The 25,914-nt window shown below is 46.8% G+C and overlaps 2 protein-coding genes across 2 annotated transcripts in view; both read right to left on the bottom strand.

Annotated features, from left to right (window-relative positions):
• Positions 1-2,425, bottom strand: part of B4GALNT3 (beta-1,4-N-acetyl-galactosaminyltransferase 3) — an 81,689-nt gene extending 79,264 nt beyond the window's left edge. Inside the window, exon 1 of the mRNA XM_054386591.1 lies at positions 2,284-2,425. Within this exon, the coding sequence (XP_054242566.1) occupies positions 2,284-2,425 (142 nt within the window). The remainder of the gene's footprint in view (positions 1-2,283) is intronic.
• An 8,807-nt stretch (positions 2,426-11,232) lies between these two features.
• On the bottom strand, positions 11,233-24,831 carry CCDC77 (coiled-coil domain containing 77). Its single transcript, XM_054387107.1, has 11 exons — positions 24,785-24,831; positions 23,364-23,577; positions 21,966-22,108; positions 19,902-19,998; positions 18,733-18,799; positions 18,167-18,261; positions 15,442-15,590; positions 14,864-15,104; positions 13,269-13,394; positions 13,031-13,183; positions 11,233-11,379 (listed from the first exon to the last, which is right to left on the bottom strand). Exons 1-11 carry the CDS (start codon positions 24,829-24,831, stop codon positions 11,233-11,235), a joined length of 1,479 nt encoding a protein of 492 aa, XP_054243082.1.
• Positions 24,832-25,914: the final 1,083 nt, after the last annotated feature.

Raw genomic sequence — 25,914 nt, 5'->3', positions numbered from 1 at the left:
ATCTCCTTCTAAGCCCAACAGCTCTTCACCTTCCTGGCCCCAATGGAGGGAGTCTCTTAGTCTTTTGCCCAGAAAAAAAAAAAATCACCCAACAAACAGCCTTTACACTATCACTAATAACTGGAGACGCTGTGCAGGTAAGTTGAGGTGGCAGCTCTCGGTCCCAGGTGTGACTTAGAGTAGGGTGCCCAACTGGGACATGTGATGGAAAACAATGCAGAAATGGTGGGGGAAGTATTAATTGCTCTGAGAGTCACTCCCACCTGCACCAGCTCCCTGAGATCTCTGCAGTCTCACCACATGGAGTCACAAATGCAGCTGCCTGAGTCCCCAGAAAAGAAATGTGACTTAGTTTTCACAGCCAAAAGAAAACACTTGTCCTTCACTCCAACTTATGCCTTTTCTTACAACAGATGGGCTTTTAGAGGTACTGGGGCAAGAGGGTCACAGATTATCCTCCCTTCTGTTAGCAGGTTCTGGGATCTTGGCCACAAGGCCAGGGAAACATGATACCAGCTGCCCGGTGTGCCCAGAGAGCCTCAGCTCTTTGGGCACAGCTTTCCCTCCATGATGCTGCAGAGCCATGAGGAGCTGCCTGCCAGAGGGTTTCACACTCCCACTCTTTCCAGCAGCATTTAAATGTTTTCCACATGCAATGAGCAGCAACATCTCTGATGGATTTGGGGGAATCTGGACTTTTACATAATTGAACTTTAATATAATGTAATTAATTTCCTCATCTTCTGTTTTATCTGGTACTGGCCACAGTCACATCACCATTTCCAGTTTCAGTCTTACAACATTATCAGTCTTCCGCAACAGATGCAAAAATGACCCTGTCTGAAAGCAGAGATGAACCCAATCTGTAAGAAAAGTTGCTTGTTCCTGCACATCTCTACTGTTCTCATGCTCCCTGCACATTTCTCCCATCCCCTCCTCCTTTCGCACTGCTGGCAGCAAGAGGACTGTCAGCTGTATGGCTGGCACCTGACTCAGTTCCTCTCTCCTTACAGACACTATGGTAAATGCCTCCAGAGGGTTGTTTTCTCCCTTGCTGTCCTGCACGAGTCCTCCACATGCCTCTCCAGTCTTCTCTAAGGATCTTTGGGGGCACTGGGAAAGTGGTGCAGACTTGGCTAGATTGCACAAAAGATACAATGCAAAGTAGAGCTGTAGTGCAACTCATCTTCTCACATCCCAACTAATTCCACCAGGCAAAAAAAACCCCAGTGAATTATAACTGGAGGATTTCTCTCAGCCAAAGAAATCAGATCTCTTATGCTGTTGGAACAAAAAAATATGTGGGTTTAGATTTAACATCACATGGAATACAGGACCAATGGACAAGCTGAAGTCCTGTAATGGACTTGGTGGGGGTAGACATTTGTCGAGCTCCTTACACAGCCACAGCCTAAAGCTTTACGTCTGAAACCAAGTCTGACTTGTGGAAGTAAGAATCAAGAACGTTAATTGATTAAGGGACTAACATACTACAAAGCATTACTAGTTAAATGCTCACATACATTTGGAAAACTACTATCAACCTAGACTGGCACCCAGCACTGCTACTATTTCAAACCCAGCAGTCACCCCACCGAAGACTTTTACAAAACCTTGGGCCGTCAAAAGCTTTCTTGTAGTTGCAAAAATGAAGAGAACCACAGAAACCCGACCGCGATTAGAAATGACTGTTTTTTTCTCCTCGGGAAGAAAAAACAGCCAGCTGCACCTGGTGTCAGCCCTGCTGTACTGCTAACCAAAAGTTTGAACAAAACGAACCCGCCAGAGGAGAGCAGTGCACATCTGCAGGGTATGCATTCCCTCCTCCTTTGCATACACTTCTCTAACCAAAGCAATATTTAAAGTAGCTTTGATGCCTTCCAGCACCGGAGCACCGCGCACAAAAGACACCCAAAAGCCGTGACTCCGGGCTCTGCAATTCCAGGAAAGGTCACACTTTGACAGGTCTTCTGACGGGGAGGAGAGCGAGAGCCGACAAGCCAACGGCAGAAAAGCGAAACCTCCGAACGCGCATCTCCTGCCTGGGGTACAAACCCCACCTCTGGCCCCGAGGGCTACCGGGGAAACGGCAGCCGCTGCCGCGGGACTGCCTTCCATCCCCTCCTCCTCGGCCGGCCTGGGACCGGCTACTCTATATTGGGCTTCCGAGCAGGATCAAGCGCCCGGGGAATCCCGGGACCGGGCCGGGCCGCGAAGGACGGGATGGGACCGGACCCCACCGCCCTGCCTCACCCTCCCCTGGCGCTCCGCAGGGTAACTCACCGCGGTCTGGGGTAGCACCGCCGCCGGCCGCCACTAGCTCCAGGTAAGCGGCCCAGAGCCCCAGGGCCAGGGCGCCCAGGGCCAGCAGCAGCCGCAGCAGTCGTCGCCGCCGCCGCAACCGCGCCAGCAGCCAGCCCCGCATGGCGCCGCTCAGGACGCCCGGGCCATGCTCCCGCCGCGCCGCACCGGCCCCGACTCCTTCGCGGGGCGGGCCCAGGTGCGGGGCGGTGCCGCGCCCCCACCGAGGGAGCTCCCGGCCAGGCTCTGCCACCGCCTCCCGCACCTGCCTCCGCCCCGCGGGGGCTGAGCCGGGGGTACGCGGCGGGACTGCCCCCGCCCCTCGCGGCCGCTGCCGGAGCGGGCGGGCGCCTGGAGTGCTGCCATTACCGCCCGGCCCGATCGCCGCCAGGCCCGCGGGGTCAGCGCTGCCAGAGTTTTCGGCTGCTGCCAAGGCGGTGGGGAGGCTGCTCCAGCAGCGGAGGGGCGGTCACGGTCACCCAGCTTCAAAGCCTCCTCCGAGTCGGTTTTCCTGGGGGCAGGAGGGTCGGTGGTCTCCTCCGACGAGAGGACTAGAGCGGGGCGGTTCAAGTTCACACAGCCAGGCACATCTGAATCCATTTCCGAGCGTCTGTCACCCGGCGCAACAAGTGTGCTTGCTTCAAAGTAAGGGGGAGCAGGGCTCATCTCCGAGTGTGTTTGTGAAGCAGCTGACTAGATGCAATGTTCAGATCCAGCAGAGGGAGGACGTCGGGGCCCACTGGCAGAGCAGGACGGGCGGTGCACCCACTGCTCAGTGTTTCACTGCACATTTCAAGCGCGCCTTTGTAGGGGCTCTCTCAGCTTCCCCTCCACCCCGCGCTGTGGGCTTCGTTCGCACACACAAGAGGTTTCAGAGGAGGCGAACTGAATCCCTCCTGGGTGAATGTAAACTCTCTGAAATGCACGGAATGCATCCCAGAGAGCCCAGGATAACCTCTTTTCAAACATACGGTGTGGGCGGTTGGTCACAGGCACCAAAGGCTCTGCAGTTGCACAGATGCAGCAGCCCCTCTGCTGTGTGCAACCATGGAGAGACACCGTTGAGCTTACAATAGTTTTTAAAATGTATGCAACAATGACAGACCATTTTTTAAGGGTCCAGCTTCTTTTCATAGCAGCATTCTCAACTGAGAGGCTGCACAAAAAGATACTCAACATATTTAGCCTTATAAATTGTGCTAAAGGCCTTTAAATGTCACAGACGGCCAAGGAAGAGCAGCAGTGCCCCAGCAGGGACTGGCTAACATCAGCCCAAGTGACAGCATCCCAAGCACTGCACCAGCAGAAGCATTGCAAGTCCCCAGCCTCAAGTGTTGAACGTTGTGCTGCCAGTGTCCAGGCAGCACCTAGAGAGCCTGCTGTTGCTTTTCACACACTGGGATGGGCAGACAGACAGACCACTGTTTTCCTTTCTGTGAATGTCTCACCAAAGTTTCACAGCCATGTGCCTTCAGCTCTGTGTAGGAGAGATTTTTCTTGTTTGGGGCAAAGTGCATCCAAAGAGTTTTACAACTCAGCTGTAGAGCTGGAGAGAGATGGCATTTGTCAAGGTGGGAAAAAATGGAAACAAAGCCTGAGGTGAGAGCAGCTGAGGGACAGATCTGTCCCCGGGGTTCCCCTTCCTTCCTAAGGACGAGGTCCATTCTGCAGCTTCCAAGGATTCAGCACTTGCATTCCTACTTCTGATCTTGCTGGAGGCTGCAGATGCATGTGGCACTGACCCAAGTTTGAATTGTGGTGCTGCTTCCTCTGGTACAGACAAAGGGCTGCCGATGCCCAGCCACCACCAGCCCCCTACAACTCAGAACCTGAACCTATGCTCCAGTTTAATCATTGCAGAGTAGGAATCTCACACAAGACTCTGTCATTCACTGGTGAAGTGTTTTGAAGGGGTGCTGGCTGGTGTTTTTCCCAGCATGATAGACATAAACCAATTTTTTCATATTTGCTCAAAAAAAAAAAAAAAGAGAAAGAAAATAGTAGGAAAAATGTGTAGTAAATATAGGTCCACGTTAAACTTTATTTACCATTTAAAGAATGGGAATCATAGATTGGTTTAGGTTGAAAGAGACCTTTAAGATCAAGTCCAACTGTTAACCCAGCTCTGCTAAGTCTGCCACTAAACCATGTCACTGAGCACCACATCTACACCTCTTACAAATACCCGCAGGGGTGGTGACTCAGCCACTTCCCTGGGCAGCCTGTTCCGGTGCCTCGCAACCCTTTTGGTAAGGATTTTTTTCCTAATGTCCAATTTAAACCTCCCCAGGTGTGACTTGAAACCATTTCTTGTCCTATTGCTTGTTACATGGGAGAAGAGATTGACACCCACCTTGAGCAATCCCCTTTCAGGTAGTCATAGAGAGTGACAAGGTCTCACCTGAGCCTCTTTTCCAGTCTGAACAACTCTGCTTCCCTGGGTTGCTCCTCCTGGGGCTTGTGCTCTATACCCCTTACCATTGTTCTCCTTCAGAGATGCTGCAGCACCTCTATGTGTTTCTTGCAGTGAGTGGCCAAAAGCTGAACACAGCAATCAAATTACAGCCTCACCAGTGCCAAGCACAGAGAGACAATCACTTCCCTACTCCTGCTGCCCACACTGTTCCTGATACTTAGCCAAGATGCTTTTGGCCTTTTTGGCCACCTGAGTACAGTGCTGTCTCATATTGAGCCAGGTGTCAACCAACACCCCCAGGTCCCTTTCTGACAGGAAGCTTTCCAGCCACTCTGCCCCAAGCCTGTGGTTGTTGTGACCGAAGTGCAAGACCTGGTTGAATCTCATACAGTTGGCTTCAGCCCATTGATCCAGCCTGGCCAGATCCCTCTCTAGATCCTCCTTGCCCTCAAGCCGATCGGTACTCCTGCCCAAGCTGGCGTTGTCTGCACACTCACTGAGGGTGCACTCCCTCCCCTGGTTCAGATCATTGACACTAACCAATGGATTCTTAGCAGGAAGTTGCCTTCTTCTTCGAAGAACAAACTTCAGTTTGAAAAATGGCCACTGCGCTCCGTCAAAACTCTGACAGAGATTAAAATAAGTTAGCATATATTGTGCAAATGGTATTAAGATGGAGGGGAAAGTGAAACTCAGACCAACAGCAGTATTGGTGACTTGTAAAGAAATAAGGTTTGCTTCCTGATAGAGCTCTGCTATAACAAAGATAGTGAAGAGCTCTTGTGTCTGGAGAAAAAGCTTAAGGAAACAAGTGTGGCATGTTGCTGTTTGCCTGTTACAAGCATCATTGCAGCAGAACAATATTAAAGAAGAAAACGTACTCTGGATGTGTAGTAAATAGTGCAATGAGGAATTTGAATAGCCCTACACTATACTTAAAGCAACTTATTTTGTACCACTGCTTCATTGCAGAGAGCACTGATGCCCAGAAGTAAGACTATCAGTGTTTATAAAGCACCTCACGTGAATGCTTTACCCCAAGCCTAGCAGCAGTCTTGTGCTCTCCAATTTCCAGTGTCCTGCAGTCACCCCATCATGTGCCATAGCTCCACAGGGCTGAGTGCATGGTGGGAGCATTGGAAACTACAGCTGGTAACGATCCCACTTGCTGGGGTCAGCCCCACTAGGGAAGGAAGCTGGAAACAGGTGCTGCAGGGATAGAGTCCAGGTCACATTTAGGTGACTCAGGGAAGCTGATACTGCGGACTGCCCTGCTGGACCATCCTTGAACATCAGAGCTGGCTTTGGGATACAGCTCTCCAGGCCTGCCCTGAATACCAGCTTCAAAGGAGCTGACTGCCAGATGAGGCAACTCAAGTCTCTTCTGCGTTTTTTGGCTTTTGTTTGTTTTCTATTTTGGCTGTTTCCTGGGGATAAAAGCAACCTTTTATAGGAGTGTAGCACTTAATATGTGTCCTGTTCCTCCTGGATCCCCTCTCTGGCTCTGTCTCTGCACACCTCTGCCTCTCCTTGTTCTGCTTTTGCTTTTGGTTATCTAACAACTGTTTCTCTGTTCCCTAAATTGCTTTTAGCTCTGTGCCAATAGCCTTTCTCTGTAGCCTCCCCAAAGGTTCAATTATCTGCCACTTGCTCCTTCCCTTCTTTCTTCTTGTGTAATTTTCATTTTAACACTAACTACCAGCTCCACATCAAAGATACCCAACTGTCCCTAGCTTTCACCACTCCAGTGGCTCCACACCCCTCTTATTGACCTCATCCATGCTCTGAAGCACAAACAATGGTTTCATCTCAACATTCTTCATCGAAACAGCTCAAAAGCAGCAGTGGTTTTAAGAGGAAAAGGCAGTCTCTGCAGATGCAGTTCCACATTATTTCCCTTTTTGAGTTCTCAGAACCAGACCAGGCTCTAAAAGGTGTTACTGGTGTGACTGTCCCATGGGAGTCCCTGCCAATGCTGCATTTTAACATCACAGTAACGGAACTGGCTTGGTGTGCAATTTACAGCCTGTTGGCAATGGGACCTCCTGCCCAGTGAAGTCGTGGGGTTTGCTAACACTTACAGTAAGCAGCAGTGATTGTTACCAGTACACCAGCACTGCCACCATTGTTATGAAGTGGCCTGGGACAGGGTTTGAGACTTGCACTGTTCCCAGGGCTATGCTTGCTCCCTCATTTCTGACTTTGACAGCACCATCACCACACCATTGCTCTCCTCCAACTCACCTGTCTGGCTGGAAAGCTTCCTTTGTGTGATTCTATACTCACTGTGTAACTTTTATTCCTATCTCTCAAAAGTAGCTGTCCCAATACAATCACATAGGAATGGAAGCCCACCTCTTTCAGCTGTGCAGAGGACACATTCATCACATGAACTTTACTCAGCACCTCCAGGAGCACCTCTTTATTGCAGGGCCTATTCAGTGACTTGGCCTGAATTACTTACTGTGTGTCAGAACCATCTCTCAGTATCTAGAACATGTTTGCACTCCCAGAAAAATTATTTTATATACTTTAAGCTGACAACCTTCAAAAAGACTTTTCAAGGCTTAGGCATTTCTTGCAATGAAAGATACAGCAGTTTGGAAATCTCTCTTCAAATCTGACTAAGCTCTTGCCTAAATTTCACAGGCTCAGAGGATGTTAGAGGCTGGAAGGGACCGTTGGAGATCTTCAAGTGTAACCCCCCTGCCAGAGCAGGACCATAAAATCCAGTGCCAGTCACACAGGAACACAACCAGACAGGGCTGGGAAGGCACCAGAGAAGGAGACTCCACAACCTCTCTGGCCAGCCTGTTCTAGTGCTCTGGGAACCTTACAGTAAAGAAGATCCTCCTCATGTTGAGGTGGAACCTCCTGTGCTGCAGTTTCCATCCATTGCCCCTTGTCCTATCCCAGGGCACAAGTGAGCAGAGGCTGTCCCTGTCCCTCCCTCCTGAGCCCCAGCCTCCAGATATTTATAAACATCTATTAAATTTCCCCCTTCCCCTATCTTCAAAGTACCAGATTGTGTTTGCCACCCTTATTTTTCCAGAAGTCCCAAGGATGTCAGTCTCACCTCTGTGCCCGGTAAGATCATGGAGCAGATCCTCCTGGAGGACAGGCTGAGGGAGCTAGGGGTGTTCAGACTCGAGAAGGGAAGGCTCCAGGGAGACCTAATAGCAGCTTTTCAGTACCTGAAGGGAGCTACAGGAAGGCTGCAGAGAGACTGTTTGCAAAGGCCTGCAGGGACAGGACCAGGGACAATGGCTTCAAACTAGAGCAGAGCAGATTTAGATTGGATGTGAGGAACAAGTTCTTATGCTATGAGGGTGGTGGAATATTGGAACAGCTTGCCCAGGGATGTGGTTGGGGCCCTTTCCCTGGAGATATTCAAGGTGAGGCTCAACGAAGCCCTGGGCAGCCTGATCTAGTGGAGGATGTCCCTGCTGACTGCAGAAGGGTTGGACTGGATGAGCTTTGGAGGTCCCTTCTGGCCTGGACCATTCTGTGATTACTTAGATGTATTCTGACTGCTATCTTAGCTGGAGTACTGCTCACCTGCACTTCTAAGCATGGTCCTAATCCATTAATTTGGGAATTACTGCAAATTGTAGTACAGGAAGATCATGAGGGATTTTAAAGTTTTGGTTTGTTGTTGCTGTTTGGTGGGGTTTTTTGGTTTGTTTCCTTTTTCTTTACCTCATGCAACCCTGCTGACACAGCAGACATTACTATAATGAAGGCAACTGCAGAAGTGCTGAAAAGTCCTACAAATATGCATAGAAATAATCGTGGCTTAAAAGCCAGAAGCACCTATTAAATGATTACCTGGTAGCTTATGCCATTACATTTCATTAAGTTCTTATGTGTAAAACACAGTAACCTATTGAAACAAGCTACCTTCTCCAGAAGAGCAATCAGTTCTTGATTTGAAAACTGAGATGTAGAATTTGTACCTATCCTATGGAGACAGGCTGAGAGAGTTGGGGTTGTTCAGTCTGGAGAAGAGAAGGCTCCAAGGAAATCTTCCTGTGGCCTTCCAGTACCTGAAGGAGGCTACAAGAAAGCTGGGGAGGGACTTTTGAGGGTGTCAGGGAGTGACAGGATTGAGGGGGAATGGAGCAAAACTAGAAGTGGGGAGATTCAGACTGGATGTTAGGAAGAAGTTCTTTCCCATGAGGGTGGTGAGACACTGGCACAGGTTGCCCAGGGAGGTGGTGGAAGCCTCATCCCTGGAGGCTTTTAAGGCAAGGCTGGATATGGCTCTGGCCAACCTGATGTAGTGTGAGGTGTCCCTGGTCATGGCAGGGAGGTTGGAACTGGATGATCCTTGAGGTCCCTTCCAACCCTGACAGTTGCTGTGATTCTGTTTTTCCTACACCCCCTAACACACAGGAAGAGGAAGGCTTCAGAGCCTAGTGACAAATTCAGACCAAAGTTCACTCTACACTTTGATTCTGATACAGCAGCAGGGATATTAGGAACATTGTGATTTTATTCTGTTCAGCCTTTCATGTACTAATGAATAGTGGTAAGGAAGGCAGGAAATTAAACATTTACATCCTTCTTCCCCAATACTTCCTCCCAGTCTTACAAGCCCAGAAGTCAAAGCCTGTGGCTTTCAAGTGAGGACACTAACTTCACAGGCAATTCTTTAAAGAGTTAAAAATTAACAGAAACCCATTTATTGCTGCAAGTTTAAGACCTTTTCTTGACTGAATTGAAGTAGATTGATTCTACTAAGTGGCTAATACTTCATTGCATAGCAATGTTGAGGAACAGCCTTCCAGAAGCTCTGCAAACTTGGAGCTCTTTCAAAGGGTATCATGTCATGTCACACAAAGACTTCCAACAGCCAGAATTCTGAGAAAGTGCTCATCGTCTAAGAAAGAGTGAGACTCAATGATGGACAGCATTTTTCACTCAACCTTTCCTGTCCTACAGCATCAGCACTCAAGCTGTTCATTAATTGGTTTCTGAACAGTTCAGCATTTTCAGCTAAACTGCTCAGTGCAACACACTATAGCCTCTTGCATACTGGAGGAATAGTTGAGCATCTAGGTGCAGTGTCAGCCACCCACACTGAAGTCTGTTGTGGTGAATTTCACATCAAGCACACACAAAGATAAAAGCCACAGTCCAGGATCAAGAAGGACAGCAAGCTTGTCACAAAGGCTACCCAGTTGAAGCAGGCCTTCCCTTCCTCAGGCACTTTCCCCTCCCACATTGCTTTAGCTAGTGCTTACAATTTTCTCCACATCTTGACAGCACAAGATCTTCTGCATATTTACCTCTCCCAGACACTGAATGGGGATCTCCATGGCCACCATATCCAAAAAGAAACTGCCTGCTTTCACAGGCTAAGTTCTTTCCAGCTGGAAAGGAAGTGCTGGGAGCCAATAGGTATATACTGCAGAAAGCTCTTATCCTGCTTCTGTCGCATTTAAGAAGGTAGGAAAGATACAGTAGGCAACAGAGGCACTTTTCTCTTCTCAGTCTACAAGGTGGACAGTAATTGCTGAAGCTACAGTGAAAACTTCAATACATGCAATTACAAACCATCCTGAAGCTCCTCTTGCATGATTTCACCTATCTGCTAGGATTGTGATGTGCTGATGTCTGGTATGAAGATAATCATTGTACATCTAGAGTTACATCTGCCAGCTAGGCACCTTCCTGCTCCTCCAGCCCACTTTCAGTTCTAGCTCAGCAGCAGCAACTGCTGTAGCAAAAGCTGACCATGATTGTTGGTACATAACCAAGGTACAAATAAAGTGGTGGTTATGAAGGCTACCAGGTGTCTTATTATGGCCTTCCTCTGTGTGTTATGATAAACCCAGAGGAAGGGGATGAGGACAGTCAATAGTGTAGGATTTCCTACAGATGTAAGTGTTGCAGATGAGTTCTAGAACAGCTTATCTTTTTCCACCATATTATATCAGTCAAGTTTGTCCTGATTAGGTCAGAGCCAAGCACAGGGAAGCCATTTAAACAGAGTGATACTGTCAAAGGGAGAGTCAGATGTAACTCTTTCCTACATACTTTCTATACATAGCCTTTATCAAAGAATATATTCATCCTGAAATGCCCAAGCACCAAAACCATAATCATTTAAACCTCTTTAAAAGCTGCTTCTCACATAAGAAAAGGTCAATCAAGCAATTCAAGATCTTGACCTAGATCTTGCCAGGATTATTCATTTCATTATAACCATGTGTGTAGTTTATAATATGCTCCAAGTCAAGGTGAAGGGCGGTACACACTGGCCCCCAGCACAGATGTGAGAAGAGGAAGTCATAAGCATAACCCTGCTGTCTCAGTCATTGTATCAGTCTTATCAGATGCTACCTCTCAGATGAAACACCAATATGATCTGGCACCTTAGTGTATGATGTCATGAAATTAACTGCTGCCACTGGATGCCAGAAAACAGACAGGAGCTGCTCACATATGTGACTATTCCAACCTAGCAATGTCCCATTCCTGAAAACAGGATACCAGTTAACACCTCAGCTTCAGACAACCCGCAGTTCATTCTCTAAGCCATAGATTTTTGCTTTTAAGTTCTTCAGTTCTCCTTGAATTTTATGGGTTAATCTATTTCCTTGGCGAATCTCGTGAAGGATTGCAAGATCCTGGTCTGGTCCAATATTCAGAGTCACCTAAAGAAAAGAAAAACAGATTAAAAACCCAAGTCTATACAATTTAGAGAGTATTATGATGAGAATACAAGGGAGAAAACTCTAAAGTAGACCCTTTGTGGCTAGCATAAAGAATGCTTAAGCTTATCACTAGGCTAATGCAGATTACCAATAGAAAGGTACTCCAGAAACAAAAATAAAGAACAAAGATTTTGTACATTAAGACAAAGAAATCTGGATAGAAGATCATCAAGTTTACTCATAACCTGTTGACTTCTAACTCCTGTATTATTTAGAGACCCTCAAAAAGAGACAAGTTAAATATTTATAAACCAACTTTTAAGTAGTTCCAAGTACTTCATCTGCTCTAATGACATTTTGTCATCTTTTGCTACTAGAACGAGAGGTGGCCGAATTCCTGTGGCCAGCCTGCTGCCTTCTGAACTGCACAACAGCAGTTCAAGTACAATGCCCAGTCTCAGGCCATGACATATGGCCCATACTGGGCTGAACAAAGGCTGACAGCAATCAGGGTTGTCATTTCCTGTCACCCTGGAACTAGATAGCTTGCCAGCCCTGTTGCTTTCAACAGCAGAGCAGCACAGCCTTAGGAGCTGCTCTCAGTCTTTTCCCTTGACTCTTTCAGGTGTCTCATTGTGTAGTTTTGAGTCAAAGATATAAATATGCAAATTAGGAAATTTCATCATCTGTAGCCATTTTGACATCAAGTGATGAGAAGGATTTAAAGGCCACTGAGGAATTCTAGCAACTATTTTGTTCCTCTGCCCTCTTGTGGTTACAAGTGTAAAGAAATTAATTCTAGCCTTAGGAGCACACCCAGACACACAGATTTGTAAAGAAGGTTTCACAGACAATTTTTCCACCACTCACATATGCTCTTTGTTCCCTAGAGGTTAAAACCCCTCAGAGCAATAAAAAAAAAAAAGATTAAAAAAAGAATTAAAGCCTTTAGACTAATGTGTTTGTCTTCACTGAGAAAACTGACCTGTGTGCCAAAAGTACAAAAGACAAGTGAACCAGTGGCACTGCCAGACTCCTGAAAGGGTCTGTTGGACAATACTAACTTAGATCATCCTCTCAAGCATAGCTTAGATAAATATTTCATCCTAAACTCCAAGCAACATCAAGGTTGTTGCTTTCCATCTAAGCTGTTCCAATGTTCAATCTACACATCTGGAAGCTACTAAAGAATACACAGCTTCAACTTCCAGACATGTTCCTTGCAGGGTTACAAATGAGATACTAACAAAGTAATAAACAGAATACTCACAATACTTAAAGGACCTCCCTCTTACTAGAACAAACCAAACACTACGGTCCCCAGAAAGAAAGCCCAATCATTGCTTTCTTTGCAGGCCATACTTCTGAAGCTAATCACTGCCTTGCAACTTTGAGACAGCTAAGTGAGCTACAGGCACCAAAGAAGAATTTTCACGGTTGCAACAACAGTACACAGCCAATGTACATTCAGGACAGTTCCTGGGGAGCTTAATGCCTGACTGATTAACAAAGAAATTGGTTTTGTTTCATGAACCAGAAGGGCAAGTTTTGCCTACCACAAAGGAGCTTCCTTCCCGCTCCAGGGAAACGCTGCACTTCACTCCTGAGAACACAGCTCTGTAGGATAAGCCTCAGCACTGCTCAGCTATACCTTAAAAAGCTGCTTCTCCACATCTTTCAGCTTCTGCCGGAGCTGTTTAATGTCACTCTGGAAGCCTTCCACCTCCATGCTGCGACGCTTTTCCAAGGCCTTGTACCGCTGCGTCACCAGCTTCAGGCGCTTCCCCATCTTCTCTGAGCGCTCCTATGGAAGTGAGAGCTCAATAGGGTACACAAAAGGGAGGCTGGAAGACCATCACATAGCTGGCAAATGACTACAGACTGATTACCTTGAAGAGCTCTCTGCCAGCATCTCCCTCCTCACGAATCCTGGCCAGCTCACCTTCCAGAGCGACACACTGCTCCCTGTACATGTTTGAGAGGTGCTGTTCCTGCTTCAGCTGTTCTAGCAGTGACTGGGACAGAGGAGGAACAGACAGAATCAACTCCAAAGGCAGTGCTCACCAAATCTCCCCTGCTCTGGAACAGCAACTACGATAGACTGACACTGTGACAGGCAAATAAAAATGAACAAATGGATTCAAAGCTAACAAAATGAACTTGGTAAGGACAACGCTAACACCACTTTGGGGTAGTTTGAGGCTAGGTGCCTTTAAGAAATCACAAAGCTGCAGACCTCCAGAGGCTAGAGAGTGTCCATGAGGTAGACTGGGAAGAGTATTTCATTCCCATAAGTCCTGCATCCCTATAAAACTGGCTGCAGTTTCAGGTTATCTTCCCTTTTCCCCTCCCTCTCTCCTCCCAGGAGGACACACAGGCTGTTCTATCTTGCAGGGGAGGCCTGGTGTCAGTCTTGGCAATGCTGTCAATTAGGCCTGCAGCAGCCTAATTGGGGCCTGGAGCTGCCAAGCTGAATTTTTGCTGCATCACAATGGTGTGGGGTATGGAGGGTAAGAGAGGCATAGTAGGGAGTAGGCATGAAGGCTTGGGTTTGTTGGCCTGGTTTAAAGGGAGGTTTGTGAAAGCTCTGGCTTAATGAGCTTCTGTGTTAAACCCAGACTATGCATCTTGTGTGTTTTATATGCTTTGTACTGTTTTGTGTAGTTGTGAATGGCCTTTCCATTTAAGCTTACCAATCCTATCCAGTTCTTTGTGTGAGTGTTTTTCTTTTGTCCCTTTTAGAAAGGGTAAAACAGCAACCTGTCTGGCTCTAAACTAAGATACACTTCTATTAACAACATGGAATCAGCTCTCCATGACTGCTTATCAGCAGTTAAAGAGCTCTTTCCTCTTCTCCTTAAAAATAAACTCATGCTGTAACTCTCCTTTTCACAGCTGCTCACCCAGTACTGCATTTCAGAAGCATCTGCATTCAGTGGTAAATTAAAGCAATTTCCTAGGGCCTGATTACTTCTCAGTTCCTTACTGCCTGTTTACCCACTTGAGCTCTCCCATTTTGTCACTGGAAGAATATCAGAAGTGGAAGAAAAATCCTGATTACTGTAGAAGAGCTGGGAAATACCAGCTGAAAGGACTCCGTCTCTCCTGACAGCAGGAAGGAAGACACAGGCACTGCCTCAGTTGTCCATTAGCTGAGAGTATTTACACCAAAAGCAAGGCATGTGCAACAAGTGGATTAAGAACTGTGGGGCCACACAGCACATGGATTTGTTCTGGGTGTTAAAGAAACTGACAGTGAAGTGCTGCCATAAATCCCAGCTATACATTTTACCTAAAATTCACAAGCAATGTTGATTTTGAGACAGTAGATGTTTTTTCATATTAGTGCCAACAGCAACAGAACTTATGGCAAGCCCTTACAGCTTTGAAACAGCTGTTAGCTGCATGGCAAAACCCAGATGCTTTCCATTTTCTAGTCAAAGCCTGTCTGATAAAGTACCTCTACCTAGGACAAAACAGTTACCTTTATTTCTCTGCCATGGAGTTTGCAAGCTCCATCATCTGCTGGAACCATCTCCTTAGTACATCTCTGCTTATTTTCTCTTCCTGGCTCCTTGCTGCTTTGCTGACCCTGACCTCTGTCAAGTCTCCTCAGCAGACTGTCCTTCTCTGCTATGCAGGCTCTCTCTTGGGCTCTGGCATCAAGCTTGAGCTGCAGAAAGTCACGGGTGCTCTCATACAAGAGATTCTGAGTCTTATGGAGCCTGTAAAAAGGGATCCCAGAGGAGTTCATTAACTTCTCTCCCAGTTCCTACATTAATTTTCTCAGTCATCATTGCAAGTAGGAAGAAGCATGGAAGAGACAGGGGCTTCCCTCAAGAGCTTAGCTCTTCTCATGTAATGAAAGAAGTGATCATCTTCCAATGTGAAACAGGATTTTTAATATGTAGATGACGCCACTCATCTTCCACACAGTACCAAACAGATGGCTGCATAATTTGCTTTTCTGCCTGCTGCAGGAAGCAACACATTGAAAGCCAAAATACTGTTCCACTCTCTTCTAATCTCATGACTACACCACAGTGATTCTTTCACACTTACTTATCTGTTACAGTTTTGATCTTGTCCTTGTCCCTCTGATGCTGGACCCGGGCTTCCTCCATGTGAATCCTCCTGTCTTCCAGTAGTGCCTCAACCTGTTCCTTGGATAATCTTGTCTGTTCTTCTAGCTGAGCTTGCAGGGCCTCCACCTGAATAAGCAAAGGCATTACTGAGGAAGACCTCACAGCAGCTTTGCTCCTGTCCTTGCAAGTCTCTTCTATATTCAAAGATTCAGATCAAAGCCTCTGCCCAATAACACCCTTGAGAGCTCCAGTTTGTTTTTGCTGGAATACTATTTCAAACAACTAAAGCATTTTAAGGAAAAAAAATCATGCTATAGGCAAGACAGGCATATTATAAGAGATTGGAAAGATTTAAACTGCACACAGGATGTGACAATACTTGTGCAACACAGACTTCTGTCCCTATGCTACGATCTCCCAGTGAAATGATGATACCAAAAAAGCTAAATTCTGGGAAGGCAGCAAGTCAATACATCTCCAACAAAAGAAATCACTCAACTGGGAGGAGTTACTGAATGCAAACAAGCTAACAAGTGAAGGAGAGGGATGCAAAGAGGCCTCACCTAGGGCACACAGTCAGGGAGATAAATTGGAACAAGTGATAGAAGAATGAGCATCTGGCCTATGTGTAAGAAACCATCTGAATAAGCCTGGGGTGTATTCAGATCACTTCTGATCCAGAATAAATGTTGCAGGAGAGCTAACTAGCCACTAGGTCAGCCATCAACCCTCTAACCACAACAGCAAAACATTAAAAATAGATAACCAAACAGATATCTAAGTGCTGCACAACTTAGCTCTTCAATTTGCTTTGACTCATCCTTCCTCATGTTTTACATAGAGCTTCTGGTATCTTCCCCAGTTGGTGACTGTATTTTATCTTTGTTCTGATATGCCATCTACACCTTTTCTTTCACTAAAGTCAAGCAAAGAGAACACTGCATTCACAGAATCACAGAATTGTTTTGGTAGGAAGAGACTTTTAAGATCATCATTGGAGAGAGTCCAACAGAGAGCCACAAGGATGATGAGGGGACTTAAGCATCTCCCCTGTGAAGAGAGACTGAGAGCCCTGGGGCTGTTTAGTCTGGAGAAGAGAAGGATCTCACCAACATGTATAAATATCTGAGGGGTGGGTGTCAAGTGGAGGGGCCCAGGCTCTTTTGGGTGGTGCACAGCAATAAGCCAAGGACCAATGGATACAAACTTGAACAGAGAAGGCTTCAGATCAACATGAAGAGAAACTTCTTTACAGTGAGGGTGACAGAGCCCTGGAGCAGGCTGCCCAGAGAGGTTGTGGAGTTTCCTTCTCTGGAGAGTTTCCAAATCCACCTGGATGCATTCCTGTGTGACCCTGCTTTTGGTCGGGGGGGGGGGGGGTTGGACTGGATAGTCTCTGGAGGTCCCTTCCAACCTCTAATGTTCTGTGATTCTACGATCAAGTCCAATTGTTAACCCAACTCTTCTAGGTCACCACTAAGCCATGTCCCTCAGCACCACCCCTTTCCAGGAGGTACACAGGCCCAAGAGATGCCTGCACAGATCCAGAGCATACCCTGCTTGACTGTGATCATCCCTGTCACCCAAAGCTCCTGCCTTTGGGAGGGGGCAAACTGCCTCTCAGCAAGGCTTGGAGCTGTATGGATACCACCATCTGATAACCTCCAGCCCCATCCTGAACTCCTGGGTGGTCAGGAGGTCAAAAAGAAGGCACCAGTGCCATTGCTCTGTCCACAGTTTAATGAGGGCAGGAAGAGCTGGCACAGCTCACTTGAACCTGAGCCTGGCATTGATCTCCTGACCCAGAAAGCAAAGCCTCTTGGACCAGGCAAATCCCTTCAGCCAGCCTACCCCCTCCCTACTAGTGCATCTTACCAGGGCCACCTCATTCTATCTCAGACATACTGCTTTTGTCAGGCTTCCACAAAATACCCAACCTTGAATATCATCTATGGAGTTAAGGTAAATTCATAGCCACAATCAAATTAAGGAAGACAATGTCACTTACTCTATACTTAAAAGCAACAAATTCCAGTTGACATCACTGGAACATCTGATTATGAGAGCTTCCAAACCTGAGTTCTTAAATCTAAGTCTACATTCATAACAAAACCAAACCAAACCCAAAAAAAGCTAAGTGAGCAAGTGAGAATCCACAGGAAGATGTGTGGACATAAAATTACAGAATCACAGAATGTTAGGGGCTGGAAGGGACCTCAAAAGCTCATCCAGTCCAACCCCCCTGCCAGAGCAGGGTCACCCAGAACAGATCACACAGGAACACATCCAGGAGGGCTCTGAATATCTCCAGAGAGGGAGACTCCACAACCACCCTGGGTAGCCTGTTCCAGTCTTCTGTCACCCTCACAGGGAAAAAGTTTTTCCTCATGATTCCATGGCACTTCCTATGCCTCAGCTTCCACCACTGCCCCTTGTGCTGGCATTGGGCATCACCCAGCAGAGCCTGGCTCCAGCCTCTTGGCACTCACCTTGCACATCTTTATCAACATGAATGAGGTCAGTCCTTGGTCTCTTCTCCAAGTTCAAGAGCCCCAGCTCCGTCAGTCTCTCCTCATAAGGAAGATGTTCCACTCCATCTTTGTGACTCTGAATGGGTATGTCTACATCTTATCTAATCAGACATTTGTCTCAATTTCTTGGACAGGCAGCAATTATGTCCCCTGGTTAGCCAATGTCTTTACCTGAAGTAGAAGCGTTTGATTATCTCTCTGATATCTCTCAGAACTTTCTTGTTTCTCTCCTCTTGCAGCTTGTTTTGAAGTGCTCCTCTTGGTGTCTATTGTTGAAAATGAACAGAAAAGAGTTGTCCAGTTTAAGTGCACTACCTTCCCCAGCAAGGAACATTTTATGTCCTGGCAGGCCTACAAGCACAGCAAAACCTTGCCACTGCTACAATCACAAGAATCTAGTAAAGCTAGAGAAAAGTTTCAGCCGTTATGGCAGTCACCCCCCTTTATCCTCATGCTATCATACACACCCTAGGTGTGCAATCTTCTCATTTTCTTGGCACATACAGAAAGTAAACTTCACCAATTTCCTTACATAAATCACACACACAGAATCACACAGAATCCATAAGGTTGGAAAAGACCTCAAAGATCATCGAGTCCAACCTGTCACCCAAGACCTCATGACTACTAAACCATGGCACCAAATGCCACGTCCAGTCCCCTCTTGAACACCTCCAAGGATGGTGACTCCACCACCTCCCTGGGAAGCACATTCCAATGGCTAATTGGTGTGGTACCTGCTCTAGAAGCATCATCCCTTTCCTGTGATTCTCTGGATTTAGCTGGCCTTTGCAGAACAGTAACCTATAGAAACAAGATCAGATATTTGCACTGAACATCCAGCTTCTCCAAAGCTGAAACAGCCAAGAAAAAAATCTTAAAGGATAAAATTAGTTCTCTAAAAGAGCAGCATTACCTTACTCCTACCACAAGGCAAATATTCACAAGTGTAATGTTTGTGTTGAAAAGCTTCCTTTAGCATGGCTGAGTTTAGCCATTTCTGTCTCTATTTTTTTCCCACCAAAACAACTGGGAAGTAATCCTGCCTTTGCTGGCTTCATGAGGATGAAAATCAGTACTCTCAGCAGGAAAAGGAGCAATTGGGGGACAGAGGAGAAGAGGAAGGTGAAGATGAAGATTATTTCCTTCTTTCACACTCCTTTTTGCCTTAGTAAGACAGAAGAACATGCAGCTTGATTTATCAGCACATTCACTCAGACCACTGAACAAGCCAGGCATAAAAACCAACTAATAGAACTACTGAAACAACTCAGCTGTAGTTCTGAAACTCACTCAAAAAAAAAAAAAAAGAGGCTACAAGGGAGCAGGTTACAAACCTAATGAGGTCAATGCTATGTAACAGGCCTGATTTTAGAGCTGATTTAGACCAGGGAATTTTAAAGCTCCTGTGAGATGTGTGACAATATTGTCTCAAGTGGATAGAGCTTCTGCAGCCTCCTGCCCAAAAAACTGCAGCAACCTCAACACTGCTTTACTCTTTCCTGATGCCCTAAGAGACAGGCACTCTGAGATAGCTCAAACACTGTACCTGGTCACTTTCTGTAATCCCTTTTTCCTTCTTTTTGCAGTGTTCTCTCCAACTTCTCAATGAGCACTTGCCACATGGCTTCAAACTTCTATGTGACATTTAAGAGGCTACTAGGGAGATGTTTTGAAGTTTCACTGGACCTGATGCTAAGAGGACCTACTGCCAGCATGCTTGTTCCTGCTCATGTGTGAGCAGCTATACTAAAACCTGATATTGCTACAGAGCTACAGCTTCCTCCTGCTTTGGGCTGATTAAGCAACTTTTGATTTGTGGGACAGACCTGGTCTGTGGTCAGCTGCTTAGGGTACAGATGTTATTACAATCGAAAGCAGAGGTCTACAGGAAAATGGAACTTGCCTTATGTGGAGGCTCCTTGTGAAAATAGGTAACTTCTCCTATGTCTGCTCCTACCAAAGCCAGGAGACGCTGAATTTTTTTTCTATCTTCCAGTTCCCTGGAATTCAAATGAAGCGATCAACACATTGCTATTTTTAAGCACATCAAGTCACTTTATATAGGGGGGATAGAGGCATTATGGGATGAAATAACAAAAGATTACATTTTTCCAGTGTCCACCTCTCTGGTACTTTGAGGACATCTCTGTGGTTAAGTCTTAAATCCACAGCAGCTATCTAGGCCAGTATAGCATTAGCACATGGTGGCAAAGAATCTTCATTCCAGAGTTATGAACTGCCTGAAATCCTTTCTGATACCTCCCTCAAAGTGTAAACATCCATAGTTTTAAAGCAAACTACACTAAGGGCTGTGTGACTAAGTCTGACACTTGAAAAGTGGCAGACCACACCACCACACATTTTCATTTGTGTTCCTAAAACCTCAACAAAAACTTGGTATCATCACCCACAAACATTCTGAAGAAGGTTTGGAAGTCATTTGCCCCTGGCAGCTAGTCTGGTGCAGCAGGCTATGCTCCAGTTCACCATTAAAGAGGAGTGGCTGTCACAATCTCACAGAGCACTGTTTGCTTTGGGCTGTATTTGCTGTTTGAGCCTAAGGGTTGTTAAGGCTGAGGGAGGACGCTGTGCCAGGCAGGTGCAAGCTCTGTGTATTGGGTTTGTGTGGCAAAGTTGTGGGATCAGCAGGGCTATAGGGGTGGCTTCTTTGAGAAGCTACTAGAAGCTTCCTTTGTGTCCGATAGAACACAATGATATAATTGAAGGCACAGAGGAAAGATAAAGACAGACCTGCTGCTGGCCAAGGCTGAGCCAATCAGCTACAGTGGTAGCACTTCTGTGATAATATATTTAAGAGGTGGGGGGAAGCCTGCACAGCAGCAGCTGAAAGAGAAAGGAGTGAGAATATGTAGTGGAAAACTCTGCAGACATCAAGGTGAAGTGATGAAGGAGGAGGAAGCACTCCATGTACCAGAGTGAGATTCCCCTGCAGCCAATGGTAAATACCACAGAGAGGCAGGCCATCCCTCTGCAGCCCACGGAGGTTAATGGTGGAGCAGATTTCTGCCTGTAGCCTCTGGAGCACACCACAACAGAGCAGCCAGATGCCCAAAAGAGGCTGTGACCCTGTGGGAAACTACACTGGAGCAAGCTCCTGGCAAGACTTGGGGCCCCATGGAGAGAAACCCTCACTGGAGCAGTTTTGCTGGCAGGACTTGTGATCCCTCACACTGGAGCAGTCTGTTCCTGAAGGACTGTATTCCATAGTTGGAGTGTAGTGAACCAATGATGGAGCAGTTCTAGAAAAGCTACAGCCCGTGGGAAGGGCTCACATTGGAGACAGTCCCCCATGAAATTCTCCAACGGAAGCAATCCCATGGTGGAGTAGGGGGAAAGTTTGAGGATCAGCAAAGACAACCTGTGATGAACTGACCGCAACTTCCATTTTCCATGCCCCTGCACTGCACAGGAGGAAGGAGAAAAAAAAAAGCCAGGAGTGAAATTGAACCTTGTAAGAAGAGGGGTGTAGGGGGAAGGGATTTTAAGATTTGTCTCTGTTTCTCTGTGTCCTGATTGGTCAGTAATGGGTCAAAGATCTCTCCCTGTCCTTACCCCAACCCAGAAGCCTTTCATGCTATTTTTCCTCTCCCTGTCCAGATGAGGAGGGGAGTGATTAGAGAGGCTTTGGTGGACATCAGCCAGGGTGAACCCACCACCACCCGATGAAATCAACATCTCCACATTCCAGCTGGTAACTCACAAGTCAAACCTCAACCTATGTTCAACTTCTGCTCTTCCTTCTCTTACCAGAACAGGAATAATAAGTGGAAGCATATTTAGCAGCTGAACAGATTACCTTCCACCTCCATGATTGGTACAATTTCACAGGAGCCCCTCCCTGGGAAATGCAGCATAATTGTTTCTCTGAAAGCTCCAGATCTGCATGAGAACAGGACCACAACGCACACCACAGAAGGCAACTGCTATTGCCAGTGACCCATCCCACCTGATTTTCAGCCGGTCATTCTCTGAGCAAAGGCGAAGGACCTGTTCCCTCTCTTGGAAGAGGAAGACTTGCACATCACTCAAAGCCTTTTGCAGCTCTGCAACCTCCTCTTCTCGCTGATGGACTTCCCACTGCAATTTGTGCTAGGCAGAGAGTAGGAGGTACTTGAAATGGTGCACAGTATTGGACAACTTACAAACCTTAAACTGCTTGTGCCCAAGGCCTATAACTGGTAGAGCAACTGCCAGTCCCAGGGAATTATTTCAGTCGCTCACAAAGACAGGACCAGATGAGGGCAGTCTTGCAAAAACTGTTAGAAAGTGTGCCAACAGGGAGTTCAGAGCCCCAAGAACCACTGTCACTGTACAACACCAAACAAGGCCAGTCTTCCAGTGGTGGTGGTTCTGTGCTGGCACAGTGGCACATGTATCGGCAGTCTGATGTGAACAAAAACTTCACCAGACCTCTGTAACAGCACTTGCTATTGAAAGCAATTACTGAAGTAAAAAAAAAAAAAATAGAATATCCCTAAGGTTTAGTACTATGAAGTCTGGCTAGTTCCTAAGCTTCATTTATGATTTTCTATCTGGTGTGTAAAACTAACAAGCCTTTCAGAACAGCACATTTCCCTGGGGAAAAAGGCACTATTTTGGAACCTGCTGCTCTTTTGCCCATATGCTGAATGAAAGTCACTTGCACACCACAATTCCTGAGGGCTTTCAGGCTGCTTCTAGTACAGCTAGTATTTGAGGAGGCATCTCAAGCACCTCAGAAGTAGTAATTACAGAATCAAAGAACAGTCAGAGTTGGAAGGGACCTCAAGGATCATCCAGTTCCAACACCCTGCCATGGGCAGGGACACCTCACACTACATCAGGCTGCCCAGAGCTACATCCAACTTGGCCTTAAAAACTTCCAGGGATGAAGCTTCCAGCACCTCCCTGGGCAACCTCTTCCAGTGTCTCACCACCCTCATGCGGAAGAACTTCTTCCTAACATCCAATCCGAATCTCCCCACTTCTAGTTTTGCTCCATTCTCTCCAGTCCTGTCACTCCCTGACACCCCAAAAAGTCCCTCCCCAGCTTTCTTGTAGCCCCCTTCAGATACTGGAAGGCCACAAGGAGGCCTCTTTGGAGCCTTTTCTTGTCCTAACTGAACAACCCCAAATCTCTCAGCCTGCCCTCATACAAGAGGTGCTCCAACCCTCTATTCCTAAAGAATATCCCACAGGCCTGTTTCTGCTTGCATTACCAGAGAGCTAGATTTTACAATCAAACCACTGAAATCGACTCATTTCTTCTTAGCTCAATTACTGGGACATCTTAAATCACATGTTGAGTTTGCAATTGAAAAAAACCATTGTAGTCCATCACCATTCAGAAAACTCTTTTCCTAACCTGCTCGTCATATGTTTCTCTGTATCTCTCCAGCCTTTTAACCAAATCCTCATGTTCCTCATCAAAGTCAGCGATCTTCTTGCGGTAGTATTCCAGCAGCTCACGGGAGGGACGGAGAAAGGCCAAGCGCTCAGCCATTGAAGGCAGAGGAGTCAAGTCTTGACTTGGAGATTGAGAACTAGCCTTTGTGGATGAGACATGGGGGGGTGCCAGCCTGGACAAAAACAGTTTCTAAAGACATGTAACCTTCAGACAATAAAATTAAGAACGAGCAAACAATCAAACAAACCCCCCACAACTTTCTAAAACGGTTAACCCCAGATTTTCAATTTTAACATAGGTTCGATTTCAAACACATTAGCTTGTCTCTGCTCCAGGTATTAGCATGAGACCGTGGCATTCTGAACCAAAAGCTTTGAAACAGAATAGCTTGCAGGTTCACTGTAGTATGGAGATAGAACTGATAGAAGACAGAAGAAAAAAAAAACAATGTGGAAGAAAAGTCTCATAAGGTTATTAGGGGAGAGCAAATGTGAAAGGAAGAGGAGGAAAGAAAACAAGGAGAGAAAAAAGGAGACAGAAAGTCCACTGTGCAGTTCAAAGCAGCCTCTGTAAAATAAAGAGGAAGACATAATCTGTGACAGAATACCATCTGATATCCAGAGAGTAAAACACTTTCATCTTATGTTAAGTACTTGATGGAAGCCATTTCAATAACAAATAAATCAAAGCAAGAGTATGTATGTGCAGTTACTTATCTGGGGTTTTTTTGCAAGCAATATTTCCTGCACTCATTTCATCTACTCAAGCACACGATTTGCAAATGCAGCTACATGCATTCCAAAATCTCTTTTCTCTATGTTGAGCTGACATGTTTTTTTTTTTTTTTTTAATGAGTAACTGAATAAAAACTAAGAAGTCTTAGCAAAACCATACTCCAGAACGTGACTCTGAAGGCAGTGGCATAACTTTGATCAGTGACCTGACAGGTAGCACTGACGAAGCAGTGACATTTATGGACCAAAGCTGCATAGATCAGAAGCCCAATGTGCTACACCCATGAAATCATGCCAGGCTCTTTAACTCCAGGCACCGTAGTAAAGCATTCAAGATGCCATATCATTAATTGATGTAAGAGCTCTCCTGCCAGCTATGCCCAGAAATGTCTTAAACAACAGGCCTGAAAAAGTGAATACCAGCAACAGCAGAAATTAGGTAACATAAGCACGAGGTGAGTTTTATTACTGCACTAGAGAACAGCAGAAAGGTGCAAGGGTAAAGAAGCACAGCAGGTCCGGAAGCTGACGGAGCGATCTTTCGCATTAGCCCTAGCAACCGGACAGAAAGGAAGAGCTACGGAGCCACAGTCCGGGGAGCAGCTACAGCGCGGAGTGACTACGAAGGCAGCCCCCCGACACTACCTTCTGGAGCGAAGGGAGGTTCTCACGGAGCAGTCCGTTGCGCTCATGGGCCGGGCTCACCGCAGGTAGAGGACAGAAACTTAGAAGGAAGGTTCAGGCGGGCCGCTTGCGGCCCCGGGCAACACGGGAGGCCGGGGGAGGGGAGAGTACCCGGCGGATAAACGATTTGGGCCCGTTGCAGACCTCGCTGGGAAGGGCCAAAGCCGTGCGGAAAAGCCGCTGAGGAGCCCCGCAAGCGTCCGAAGCAGCGCAGTAGGCACCGGAGCCCCGCCGCCAGAAGCCACAGCAACAACACACTCGCCGCAACCGATCCACGACTTAAACGGTCACGCAACCTGCCGCCCTCCTCTCCCTCCAATCACAGCCAGCCTTCCATACGGCCCCCCCCACCACCACCAATCAGCGCTGGTGACACGGGCTGGTGGGGGCACCGCCCCGGCGCGCTTGGGCGCAGTGGGTCTTGGTTCGCAGTGTTGTGGGGGCGCTGCGCATGCGCGGGTGGCACTGTGCTTTTGGCGGCGCCGTGCTTTTGGCGGTGCCGTGCTGTCGGGTCTCGGCCTGGGCAGCCTTGGGCCAGGGCTGGTGGTTTGGGGCGGAAAGCGAAGTTATCGCTTAGTAATCGTGTGGTTGGGGGGATGGCAGGGCTGAGGGCTCCGGGCAGAGTAAACGCGACCGCCAGCGGGGGCTCATTTCGTCAACAGCGGCCCGAAAAAACAAACGTCCATTTGACTTAGTGCCACGGTTTAGTTGATTAGATGGTGTTGGTGATAGGATGGACTTGATGATCTCAAAGGTCTTTTCCAACCTGATTAATTCTGTGATTCTGTGACTTTAAAAAATAACTGAATGCAGTGGTTGCGAAGCATGCATAGCTTGAAGTGCTCCTTGAATAGCCACGTTGATTTTTTTCAGTCATCAAGATGCTTTGTACTTTTCATCCCTCCATGGATCTTCCCTTACGCAGGAGTGCTTAGTGTTTTTCTCGCAATTTATGCAATGTAGTATTTCCTGATTATTAAGTGTGCTGGAAAAACCTGCACACTTCTAAACCAGCTTGGGGTTTTTAACCATTTCTTTAAAGAAATTAACTTTCTGTGCTACTAAAAAGAAAAGGCTTGCTTCCAAGGCTG

Source organism: Indicator indicator, chromosome 14 (genome assembly GCF_027791375.1).
Source record: "Indicator indicator isolate 239-I01 chromosome 14, UM_Iind_1.1, whole genome shotgun sequence".
In the NCBI taxonomy this organism is placed as follows: domain Eukaryota; kingdom Metazoa; phylum Chordata; class Aves; order Piciformes; family Indicatoridae; genus Indicator; species Indicator indicator.
This window is presented reverse-complemented; position numbering and strand designations above follow the sequence as displayed.